Source organism: Dunckerocampus dactyliophorus, chromosome 6 (genome assembly GCF_027744805.1).
Source record: "Dunckerocampus dactyliophorus isolate RoL2022-P2 chromosome 6, RoL_Ddac_1.1, whole genome shotgun sequence".
In the NCBI taxonomy this organism is placed as follows: domain Eukaryota; kingdom Metazoa; phylum Chordata; class Actinopteri; order Syngnathiformes; family Syngnathidae; genus Dunckerocampus; species Dunckerocampus dactyliophorus.
The window spans coordinates 18,777,542-18,791,395 of NC_072824.1; the positions used below are offsets into that span (position 1 = coordinate 18,777,542).

A 13,854-nucleotide genomic window follows, 5' to 3' on the forward strand; every position below is an offset into this window, starting at 1 on the left:
AGATCGCTTCCCGTAATAGTTGATCTTGGGTTACAGGAACCCAAGATGCAGAGAGTCGAGTAGTGAACAAAAAAATATTTATTATAACAAAAGGTGGCCTCACAGAGGGAAATAGTACAAACAAGGCAACGACAGACAGTCCAAAAATATAACAAAAAATCACTACTGTGAAAAACTAGCAGGCAAGGCTGCGAATACCATACAACAAACAAAAAAATCAGCCGAAACGACAGGCAGAAAAAAAACTAGACAAGTGAAAAGAAAACGCTGCTGAAGACAACTAGCAGGAAAATACAACGAGGTACAGACTAAAAGCCAGAAAGCAGGGACTACGAAGTTGCAAACAAAGAGCCGAGCTGAGCGGACAACCTGGCAAAAAGTCACTCCTGCTGCCATGCTTAAAAAGGCCAGATGAGCGATTGCTCACAGGTGTGTGCAGGTAACTCCGCCTACTGCAGTACTGCAGTGCACTGCAAGACAAGGCAGACAGGCGGCGGTAGAGCAACCACACAGAACACAACATATAATATGTATTGAGTAATGTATTCATACAATTTTAGATTAACAAATATAGTATTGGCCTCTGTATGTATGTAGTACAGTATGTAGTAGTATGTAGTCTGTATGGTGTAGTTTGACCTACACTAGATTGGCTTTAACATAGGGTCAGGGTCAGACCTATGTCCATGAGGAAAGAGGTTTTTCCTTTATGACATCATGAATACTTGGAACTTCGGAAATAACAATTTGAGCACATCTTCTCTCAAAAGTACAGCAAAGAAGTGAGGATGATGATATGATATGATGAACTTCACTGATGTCTGAATTCTAAATGTTTATTTGTGTTTGTGGACAGTTGTTAATGGAATATAGTCTACAATATGCCGTTATCATTCTTCTGTTATCATTTGCTCCAATATTTTATGCAAGAATATTAGTCATGAGTGGTTGACGAATGAAGCATAGATATAATGTACATGAAGTCAGCTAATTATTTGTGTATAAGACTACACAGTATGTTGTCACATGGAATCAAACACAACCTGAGCAGCTGTCAGACGGGTTCAGAACATCGTGTCTCAGAACATATGGGCCTTCTCTGAGGAGCATCTGGACATTCACAGGCTCACATATGACTAACTGACACATTCTGTTCCTCAGTGAACAAGGATGGGGATTCATCAAGAAGAGCACGTCATCGGCTCGCCGCTTTCCCGTAACATCTCGCTGACCTCACAGTGACAAGTTGCACACATTTTGCAGAACTAACCCCCTCTTATTTCAGCTTTAATTTCACCCTCTTCTTTTGACAGCCAAATATCAAAGTGGGCTACACCATCTGGACCCCTGCAGGCTGATATGTCAGGAAATATAAAATATTTTCAGTATGCATCAGGCAGGAGGGATTTCTTCTAAAGAAGTTACACACTCAGCCATTAATCAAACGCAGATACTCAAATTACATTTGTGGTGCCGCCTGTAGGTTGTGCTCAAAATACTTTGTAAGACCTGCTAACATACAGTCCATGTAATAAGTATATCCTCATATAATCATAACATAAATGGTAAATGACTTATGGCCAAGTCCTGCCCGTTTCTCGACAAGAGGTTTTGGTCGATGGCGACCATGTTTTTCAACCTATCTTGTTCAAATGTTTTTGTCAGTACCAAATTTTGTGGTGATCCCGTTAAAGAGCCAGAAGTTGCAATGGGTGTTTTGTAGAGCGCATTGAGCTGTATGAGAAATTTCAAGTCATTCCGAGTGATGCCGTTCACATTGGAGTTTAATAGCAGAACAGCGCCACCATGTGGTGTATTTCTCAGAAAACTAATAATTCAGTCAATACCGCACACATTTTCTCTCTTTTATGTGTAGAAGATCAAGAGTATAAGAGTTAGCTTTCACAAAAATAATAACAAAAATTAAGATACCCCATCGGATGTTAAATCTAATGAGCTGCATTAAAATTTCTGCCCTTACAAAGATAACGAGAAGGCCTTCGCCAAGGTCAAACTGTGAACCAAAGTAAAAAATACCTTGAAAATAACTGAAGGGCACCATATGTGTTTTTGTTTGTCAATCTGATTGTTAGCAAGCTACTTCCTTGTTCGTGGTGTAAGGTGATGGGATTGTCCCAGGCGAGAGGTGGGGTTCACCCTGGACTGGTTGCCAGCCAATCGCAGGGCACATTCACACACCCATTCATACCTATGAACACTTTAGAGTCGCCAATTAACTTAACATGCATGTTTTTGGAATGTGAGAGGAAAACGGAGTACCCGGAGAAAACCCATGCACAGACGGGGAGAACATGCAAACTCCACACAGAGATACCCAGCGGAGATTCGAACCCAGATCTTCCCGATCTCCAGACTGTGTGGCCTGTGTGACTGTGTGCTAACCACTCAGTCACCGTGCGGCCCGTGATGGGATTGTACCATTTTTATTTTGTGAATAGCAAAGTGGTTTCTTTGTGATTAAAGCGCCAAAATAAGACAAGTAATGTACAGTATGTAACCAAAATGAAGGAAAAACAAATGTTGCTTATTATCTTTGTAATGGCAATCATTGATTTCTTAATATCGTATTACACACATACACACAGTATATCGCATAGACTGAATAGTAATATCTTACCATGTATCCGCTGTGAGGACAAAGTGCGGTTGGATTTGGGTGCAAAGCATCACTTAGGATTACAGGAACTTTTTTGTGCTTGAATTTATTATATTGGGTATTGTTACAGCTCTTAAATCCTCTCTGAAAATGGACCCATGGTGTGGCTGTCAAACCAGCTTTGCTCTTGGTATGAATCTATGCATGGATTACATCATCTTACACATACAATGCCCACTTAAAGCCTTAGTATCCATGCATGCTTATGTGCTTGTTTGTTTGCTAAATGCAACTCTCTTTTCTGCAGTGGAAGTCAACTCTTTAAGTGTCTTTTTGTAAATTTTGTAAATTATCATCTGCTCTGCTCAAGGGCCAGAAGAGCTCTGGTAACAAAACACTGTGCATGTGTACCAGCTCCAGATGTGTGTGTGTGTATTTTTTTTTTGTATTGTGTAGTATAATGGCGGAAAGTAGTGGACTGAAACTTATAGGTGTTAAATACAAGCTCACACACCAGCTGGGCCCTCATGAACACATGCCAAAGGGCTTTTCTCTTATCAGGCTTCCATTCATCATCACGTGAAGATGATGTAAGCAGGAACGTTTCTATTAACGCAGAAGGCAACTATTCTCTGTGGCTTTTTTTGGTTATTGTTTGTTAAGATACAAAAAGGCAACATCTTTAATCTTCTTTTAAATAACATGTAGATTCAAGATTCAAGATTCAAGATTCAAGAGAGTTTTATTGTCATGTGCATGGTAAAACAGCAGTTATACCATGCAATGAAAATCTTATTCTGTTCATCTTGTATTCATCTTAATGATAACAAATTATTCACATTGCAGTGATTTAAAAAAAATGAGTCAATAAATTAAAATAAATGTACACACAAATCCATATAGAGTATTAATTTTTTTCCATACTTATTAGTGTAAATCTGTGGTGTCCAAACTTTTTCCACCGAGAGCTGCATACTGAAAAAAGAGACAGAGGGCCACTTTGATATTTTTATATATTTTTTTACATTTTGTAAAAAGGTTAAGAAAAACTAGTCTATGTATACAGTATATACACAGTACATGTATATTTGTGCAGAGCACAGCAACCTGTGCAATATAACAACGGCAGATATCCAAACAATAGTATCGAAGATGAAGAGCTTGACAGCACAAGGGCCCGACATGATTCACACCTACTGGCTTAAGAAGCTAACTGCCCTCTATGAACGCCTGGCAGCACGCATGAACCAGATGCTAACAACATTGGGGACCCACCCAGAATGGTTAACCCAAGGTCGGACTGTCCTCATCATGCAGGACCCCAGAAGGGAATGGCAGCAACAAACTACCGGCCAATGACCTCCCTCAGCACCACGTGAAAACTCCTATAGTGAGTCGCCATATGGATCAATACATGAGCAAAGCACAGAAGGGTATTGGCAATAACACCAGGGGAGCCAAACACCAGCTACTGGTTGATAGAGCAATCGCATGAGACTGAATGATCAGAAGCACCAACCTGTGCACTGCCTGGATTGATTACAAGAAAGCTTACACCTCAATGCCACATACAGTACATGGATACTGGAATGCCTGAAACTGTATAACATCAACAGGACGCTAAGAATCTTCATCATGAGCTCAATGAGGCTGTAGAAAACAACCCTGGAAGCCAACTCCAAGCCAATTGCACAGGTGAGGATGGAATGTGGCATATTCCACGGAGATGCTCTGTCCCCGCTGCTGTTCTACAGAACAACAACCAGCCATCTCCTCGACATGGATGACATCAAGCTGCATGCCAAGAATGAGCATGACATTGAGTCCCCGATTCACGGAATGATATCGGAATGTCATTCGGACTAGATAAGTATGGGTGAATGATATCTCGACGAGGAAAGGTGATCATTACTGAAGCGGTTGAACCTGCTGTTCCTATGGTTTTGTCCCTGCTTTTTCCTTGTTTACTGTTGTCATTGCAGGGTCCCTCACCTTGGCTGGGGGTAGAACCACTGGGCACATCCGCCCCTAATTGTCAGCAGCTCTCACTTAAACTGATCTCTGTCAGCTGGCTGATGCCGGTTGATTCCTTCTAGTCATGCTTGTCATACACGTGTGGACTGCTCTCCAGCTTTTTTTGGTGGATTATCTTTTTGTACCTTCTTGTTCCTGATCCTCTGTTGTGTTTCTTCGTAGTTTGGATATTTCATCAACATCATGAACACATGAAAAATAATGTGATAAACATCTTACAAAATAAAACTTTGAAAATTTGACTTATTTTCAAATAACATTAAGAGTTAATAAAAATTATTCCATAAGTCAATATTCTATTAACATCTGACAAAATAATGGATGATAGAAATAAATGGAAATGAAAATACCTAAACTCCTATGAGTGATATTTGATATTTCAATGTATGAATTAATTACAATATTATTTTTATTTATTTACCTTCAAAAATATTTTACATTACTAAGAAGAAAAAAAATAACTACTCTAATGCCGGTGACTGATACTTCACAGCTTTTTGTATTCATTAAGTTTAAAAAACGTGCCTTTAGGACTTTTTTCCCCAAATTGAGACAACATAAAAATAACTGGATAAACACCCAATAAAATACAGTATACTTTCTATGAATTGAACAGCTAAAATCCATTATGTTGATGTGTAAAAGTCCTGTTCTCTGTGGCTAGCCCACTCTTAGTGAGTCATTCTTTGTCCGATGAGGGTAATTATGGTTTGTAGGTTCTGTATAGAAATGTGTTGAGGGGGGAATCAGGTGACTAACAGGATCGGCATGAGGATTTCATGGAAAAGAGACTAAGATTGGAAGATACAGCTGGTTTATTGGAAACTTTGAAGTCTGGCACTACACTGCTGGCTTTAAGGGAAGAAGAAGAGATAATGTAATGGCAGTCAGGCTTTTGTACACACGACAGATACACACACACACACACACACACACATACACAGAATATACATAAGCAGCAGGTGGCATGCATGTTTTTAAACTCGTTATCATTTTTAGTGCTTGTTTTATGAGACTAATACAGTGGTGGAGCTACGGGGTGGCCAGGGGTGGCCGTGGCCACCCTTGGTCACACCCCTGGGCCCACCCTCACGGCTGGGGAACAATTTTGACAAATGCAGCTCTATGGTGCAGAACATTAGTTCGTTTTCCGCTTGGACACGTTTCACTTCAGCACACAACATTCCGTGTGGAGAACCTGTCAATAAAAAAGCGTCTTGCATGAACTGTAAGAGGTAGGTAAGTTTTCCATGATTACTTTGGTTGGTTCTGGACAAGTTTTCTCACGATGTCGACTTGGACTTGGAATTCTGAAGCATGATTCAGCACATAAGTCTGTTAATAATGGAAGCTCTCTGTAGCAGCATGAGTGGGCATGCAAACCAAGGAGTCTAGAGTTAAAACAGGAGTGTGGATCGGCATCCACTTCCGTATTATGACCTGCGTGGGTTTGGTCGCCATGATGGTGAGCAGAATCCAGAAACTATGCATTGAAAACATGTCCTGGGCACACTGCGCAGCTAATAATTGTGCTACACGGTGGTCAATACTTGACAAGGACTAATACTTGATTTGGGGTCGAGAGGATCACAGGTTTGAGTCCAGACCAAAACGGTTGCTGTAGCGATTCCAGCCTGTTTCCAGAGCCTTTCTATGCTCTTGAGCAAAAATTACGGCGTGTGCATGTTAATGCATTTCAATATTTTTCAATAAAATTTACCCACAAGGATAATATAATTGTGTCAATGTTGATATAAGCCACCATCATAGAAACACTTTTATTTCATTTCAGAGGAACGACATCACTCAGTGGATTCAACAAAACACGTCCGACCCATTTGTGAAGGGTGAGTCTTAATTGGTTCCAATATTTGGCTTTTTCAGATTGAAGATGCAATATCATGGACAGAAAAGCAAAATGCAGCAATAGTGTCATGTCATCGCCATGACCAGAGCTGGCCCCATCCAATGTGGCGCCCCCCTCCAATGACGATTTATATTCGCTAAATGCCGTTCAAGAAAGTGAATGCCATTGTTTTTACCGTCGTCTTTAATTTGCAAGATAAGGTGTCACCCGATTTACAAGGTTAACAAATTACAAACAAATACAAAAAAAAGTCTGAAATACAATCTAAATGCTCTCACCACAAAATAAAAATCTTGTAAATAAGTGAATAAATAATGATATTCATAGATTATAAAAATAACTATCAACATCAAACAATTGAAGTAGCCACACAGTTTGAACACAATAACTCTTGATTACATTTACACTACTGTATGTAATACAAAAACGATATACAAAAATGATATAAAATACCTATGAACAACTGTATGCAAAACTATGTATCAGTTAATGTCCGCCCCAATTAGCGTGTTTTTCGGTTAACAACCAAAGTTTCTACTAAAATTTTGCATTGGCTTGCGTTCGCCTGCTTGTTTAGTGTCCAAAATGCCCTCCGTTTTTTTTCCGCCGCCATCTTCAATCACGCACACAAGGCAAAATCTCAGGATACATGCACGTGGTCGTGCAACGCATGGTGGGCCGCGGGCGGACAACAGCGTTTGTATCAGAGTTGTAGAGAGATACGCGACGTAACAAACACATGGACCGCACGAAAGAGACAAAGGTGATGGACTGTACCGAGACAAGGGTGCAAGACCTCTGAATTTTACAGCTACACGTCTACTCCGGTTCCCACGTAACAGTCTATCAACCCGGCGGCGCATCAAGGGTGACACTTGGGGTTTTTGCCCGTCTCATTTGACATTCATAACACTCATTTTTGTTTCTAACAGCAAAACAAGTATTCACACTTACTGTAGCAAGCTCACGGTATCCGCAGTCAAACATAGCACGTCACCAGACATAAGGCATCCTCGCCAGCGCACGTTTATTTGTTGTAGAACATTGATAATTAGTTGGATTATCTTTTTTACATTTTTGCAAATTGTGGTTGCCTCAGAATAATGTGTTTATTTTATGTTATTTTGTAAATTGATGGTTTTGTCTGTTTTTTCCCCAACAAAACTAGGTAAAAGTGATGTCCATTCATTTGTCATCTTTTTTTTAATTTTTGCATCATTTTCTGCATGTAAAACTATAATTATTGTCTCTAAAATGTGTTTTGTGTTAACATTTTTGAGTGTCTGGAACGGATTAATTGCATTTACTTTTTTTTCTACGAGAAAATTTACTTTGCTTAGAATCCGTTTTGGTCTGAGTTGGACCTTCTTGAGTTACATTAATGACTTTAAAAACTGTATTTTTAAAAGTTAATTTTTTCCCAGTTTTATGGCGCCCCCAGGCCACAACGCACTTAGCATTTGTCTACATTGCCTAACTGGCCAGCCGGCTTTTAGCCACAACTGTGCCTCCCATCAGAATGTTCTGTCATCCCTAAATCATCATGGCCCTTACAGATTATCATTATTAATAGCAGAAGAATAGCATGTCTTTGTGATATCATCTAACTTCTTTGACAGCAAAACGAGTCAAAATAAATACTACTTTGCCAAAGTGTGAACCTCATTTTACCGTTTTTTATTTGCATTATCATACATTAGGTACAAATGACACAAACAATTACAAGGTAAGTTGCTCAGAGTCATTTTAAAGGTCTCAGGCTAACAAGGGAAGAGAACAAACATTTGCAAAATACAACATAATCCTTCATTTATTGTTGATCTACGTAGGCATCTACTGCGGGTTGGTTTTGTACAAGCAGAGTAAGAGATCATGTGACTGTATAAGTTCGGAGATAAGGCATTCTTGCACTTATTACTCATTTAACTAGATCACGCACTTCACCTTTCTAAGCTCACAGTGGAGGGCAAAGACTTACTTCTATGACAATCGAAAGCCTTATCATGTACGTACATACAGTACATGTATATGAGCAGTAGTGTAAGAAATGACAATGTGCTTCATAATTAAGATGACTTCATTAGTATCTGGCCAGATATAAAAAAAAAAAGACATAATGTAAACAATGTAAAACACCAACATACACGTGGCTCTCCAAAGTCATTTCTGGGGTTTATAGCAACAGAGAAAGGTATGTGAAAAACAAATACCAAAGAACAAAAACGAATAAATATTTCGGAGGATGGATTCAATTTGCACTGAGGATGGGGGATAAAGTCCTTCAAAACCGCTGAATGATCCAAAATTGAAAAACAATGCACCTTCTTATTGTGCCTTCCCTTTATTTACCAAATCCGTTGACGAGCTTTTGAGAGCACCCGCACCACCCCTGAAGAAAAGCATCTGAAATTTGAGTAAATAAACAAAAACAAAAAAACCTAAACTCTTCTTCCTACTCCTCTTGGACATGTGGAACTGCTAATAGTATTATGTGATGCATTCCAAAGTAACTTGTCTGCATGTTCAAATAAATTAAACCATTACCATTAATTTGCTATTTAAATGTTCACATCATGAACACACTTAATGAAGCGCTGTCTAATGAAAACGTGTATCTCCAAAACAATAAAAGTCACGTTTTAGTTGTTTTATGCATAAACTGTGAGTTACTGTAAAAACGTTATGAGTTACATGCGTTTCATTCATCATTGATGCACATGTTAATTCAGGTCACTTTTGGCAGTGACTAACTTTGCTGCTTCACTTTTCTTGTTTGGAAGTCACAGTGGTTCCATATTGTTGGAATGAGCGGTTCCAATTCATTCATTTTCTACTGCTTAGCCTGTTCAGGGTTATGCGGTGAGCAGGAGCCTATCCCAGCTGACTTCACGCGAGAATCGGGGCACAACCTGGTCCTGAGAGCCAGGCATTGAACCATACCTCCACCGTGCTGCATGTAGTTACAATTTTTTTTTCTGCATTCCGAAAAACTTTGCCATGCCTAAGCAACATACATTAAATGGGTCGACATTTTTTTTATTGTATACAGTCAAACCTGGGTTTTCGTACCTCCCAGTTTTCGTATGATTCAGTTTTCATTGAAAATGTTGCCTCAGTTTTCACAGACTGTTTCAGTTCTCGTACAATGTTACACATAACTAGTCAGTTTGCCCGGTACTGTATCGTTCCGCAAAATCGAGTACCCAAACAAAGCACCCTATGCGTGCATGTGCAGTGCATCTTTTATTGTCTGTGACTGGTAAATAACTCACCATGGAGCCAAAGAAAGTTGTGAGTGCCAGCAATTTGCTAAGTAAGGTGAGAAACATTATTAAATTCAATGTCGCCAGGATGTACAGCAAGTATGTGTCAACAATAATTTCCATCCATTCTTAATTTAGAATTATTTCACCTTCTTTTCTGCATGTAAAATGAATTATTCTCTGTAAAAAAATAGTTTTCATATTTTTGTATGTCTGGAATGGATTACTGTACTTGGATTTACATTATTTCCTATGGGAAAAATTGCCTTGGTTTTCGTGCATTTTGATTTTCGTTGGACCTTTAGGACAAAAATCAATGACAAAAACCGAGGTTCCATAATGTAATCGAAACAAGTTAATGAAAAACAACCCTTATGTCACTGCCAAAGTGAAATGTGCACATGACTCTTGACAAATGGTGCCTGTAGCTACAGGAAAATCAAGAAGATTGGGAAAGGCAGACATGCAGGGGGAGTTAGTCATCTTTGTTCCATGCTCACACTTTCACAAGAACAAATTTCACATGACTTTTCTGTGAAGAAATCAAGAATGGACCTGTGTTTTTACACCAAATATTGCCAACTCAGATAAAAGCGTGACATTGTAGTTGGCAGGTTGTGATTCAAATGTGCTCAGACCAAAAGGAGACAAAGGGAAGCACCACGTACTGTTTTAATGTTGTCTGAATGGTGCTTTGTTGTGTGTGTCTTGTCGGCACACAATGCTTATGTGTCACTGTGTGGCCAGCAGCAGGTGTGGTTCATGGCAAGAGGGGTTGACACAAAAATAACTTGTGCAACAAGGGACTGTTTTTTTTTGGGGGGGGGTTTGGCACATGCAGGCTGTTGTTTTTAAATATATACTCAACAAAAATCTAAATACAGCACTTTTTTTGCTCCCGTTTTTTGTGTGGTAAACTCAACGGGTGTGCCTTAAGTTGGCCACAATAAAAGGCCACTCAAATATGAGCAATTTAACTGTATTGGGGGTGAGTCCAGTCAGTATTTGGTGTCACCACCTGTGTCCGTTGTCCATAACGTACGCCTGCCCATACCAAAACCTCACCGCCACCACGGACCACTCAGCCGCAGCACAGGTGCATTTTATTGATGGTATTTTAAAGGCACAGATATATACCGTGATGGGATCATGGGGCCCATTGTTGTGCCATCCATCCATGACCATCACCTCATGTTGCAGCATGATAATGCACGGCCCCATATTGCAAGGCTCTGTACACAATTTCTGGAAGCAGAAAACAGCCTAGGTCTTGCATGGCCAGCACCTAACGAGCATGTCTAGGATGATCTGGATCAATATTTGAGAAAAATAGGCCTTTTGCGTACATAGAAAAAGTTTTACATCTTTTAGTTAACCTTGTGAAAAATGGGAGAAAAAAAACAAAGCATTTACATTTTTGTTGAGTGTATATAACAAATACATATTGCACACACATATTGTATCACAGGAAAGCAATATGTGCTTTTTAAAAAATCATTCTTGCAGTGCACTGCAAGGACTCGCTGGATAGATAACTAAAAAGAGCAACAAAAGCAAAGAAAGAAAGGAAAATAACAGAAACATTTAAGATAATGACGTAAACCACAATTAATTAGGGAGTGGGTGGTCCCGCTGGTCTAGTGACAAAACAACAAGAAGTCTAATTTCTATCAAAAACACACTGTTTTCTGAGCAGAGATTAGTCCCAAGATCTTAAAAGGTCTTGCTGGTTAACTCTCATCATAAAAAAAATGAACAAATGTTCCAAATGAATAACATCAGTGTCACAAGGCCTGCATGAGCTTTTCATCTACTGCCATCAAATAGCATTTTGTCAGTTCAACATCAAAATATTACATTGGTCTAACACAAATAATATCAGCTAACAACATACACATTGGTGGAACTGGTTAACTAGAAAATGTTAAAATAATATTAAAATTGGCAGAAAATGCATTTTTTTTTGGTGTTGCCTAAAAACACTAATTTATTCATTATTTAATATATAATGTATATAATTGATTTAATAAAATTAATTGACGGATATGTTCCTTTTCTACAAATTACACTGCATTACTTTATGTGGGAAATGCAACTAAATTGTCATGATAACACCCTCTGTTGGTTTCAGACCAGCTCTAGAACTCTTAGTTGATTGCCCAGGAAATATTTGACCAATGGAGACGTGTGCTCAAAAAGATGTCGACGTTAAAAAAGGACAAAATGAAGCAGATCATACACACATGTACTAAAAACAATGACCACAGAAACATAAAGTGAGACGCTAAGGTGATTCAGGGGACTATCCTGTTCCTCCTCTTACGGTTCTAGCCAACTGAAACTGCTGCAAAAGTGTGATTAGGATTTCCCTAAACGGTTTAACTTCATTAGAAGTTGTACATTGAGTCGCATGCTGCATTCCCTGACTCACGTGCATAAATGACGTAGCCACCCGCATGCAGACAGCCTGACACAACTTACAATCAAGCAACAACAAAGAGATTGACACCATCCAAAATTAACTGTTATTTGTTCAAGGAAGCTACGCTGTTGAACTGCACTTTCTTAGCTGTGTCTGCCACACACTTTAAACAACCCACTCTCGCATCAGTGTAAGAAAAGCACATTCAGGTGTTGGTATAAAAACTATACTCTTTGAAGAGTATAGTATAGAAGAAGCTATACTCTTTGAAAATAACCCATGATTATTATATACAAAGGAGTTTTACACTACATGTAGACACATTCTAATATGGATCTCTAATCACAAAGAAATTGGAGATGAAAACACTTATAGCTCCAAGCATTTTAGAAACAAATTAATCTACTGGTATTAATTATGTTGACTTTTTCTCCTATGGATAAGAAATACATATTGAAGCAAAACTGCATCCTAATTTTAACAACTGTATCAAGGAAATCTAATGCGAAGGATATTTTGATGACATTAAACCCTAAACAGCAACTACCGGTATATTGTACACTGCTAGGAGGGTACTGAGACACTTGGCAACAGATTGTAAACTTTTTGTAATATCTTTTAAAATTCTATGCACAAACACCATTCTGTTCTGAGTAAAAGTCATAACTGCAGATATGAAGTATTGTAGCTTGGAATTTAGTACTGATAAACTTTAATAACTAACTTCTACCTTTACAGGCGCCATTGCAACTTATAGTAGAAGCTGAGTTCGTTGATAGCCGAAGTTAGGAGATGAGGGTGTCTAGCATCAAATTATACTAAATATTATTGACAGAAGTACATTAAATAAAGTAAACATGACACGAGCAACATTGCACCGCCTCTCTTCTTATTTGGCTATGATACAGTATCTTCACTACCTCGGGCGCATAATGCACCTTATATATGTTGAAATTCTTCTTGAAAACCAAAGTTCATGCATCTTCTCCAAAATGAATCATGCCTCAACAAATGCGTGTCTTTGCTTCTATAACATACAGCCACAGATTGATACACTCCTTCCCCCATCATATACTGGCATAGATAAACACTGTTCCGTCTCAGTGCGTCCAGTTTTGGTAAACTTTTGTTAAAAAGGACATCATTGTACACAGTACATGCTCATTAAACTAAAGCCTTCTTGTGGTGGCCAAGAATGAATCTAACCTAGATTGCAAAATATAGCATAGAGAACAAATAAGCATGCCCTAGAATCCTGTTTATGAATAAAAACATCAAGTTTTGTCATGTCAAGTGGTGGTCAGATGTTAGGTTGTTGCTTAGTTCTAATGGGTGGCAGTGAGTAGAGGAGATCCTTCACGGGTGGAGGTAAAGGAAGTGCTTTGGCCATCCTTCTTATGCGTTGTTGTTGAGTGACGGGTGTACAAACTGCGGGTTGATGAAGGAGAAGCCCGCAAACTCAGCCTGGTCGATGTTGGCGATCACCAGCTCGTCAGGAGGTGTGAGCTGAGGCTGTGTGCGTGTGAAGAACTTGTCAAAGTTCTCTGCTGCTTTGCCACACTGTAATGAACACACACACACACAAGGACAATATTTAATATGAGTTTTGCACTTTACTTTGTTCTTATATGGATGCTTGCGTCACATAGAA

At 39.0% G+C, this 13,854-nt stretch overlaps 1 protein-coding gene across 1 annotated transcript in view; it reads right to left on the bottom strand.

Moving 5' to 3' along the window:
* Positions 1-8,163: 8,163 nt before the first annotated feature.
* Positions 8,164-13,854, bottom strand: part of prkcaa (protein kinase C, alpha, a) — a 155,279-nt gene continuing 149,588 nt past the window's right edge. The window contains exon 17 of the mRNA XM_054780254.1: positions 8,164-13,763. Coding sequence (XP_054636229.1) covers positions 13,599-13,763 — 165 coding nt within the window. The 3' untranslated portion in view covers positions 8,164-13,598. The remainder of the gene's footprint in view (positions 13,764-13,854) is intronic.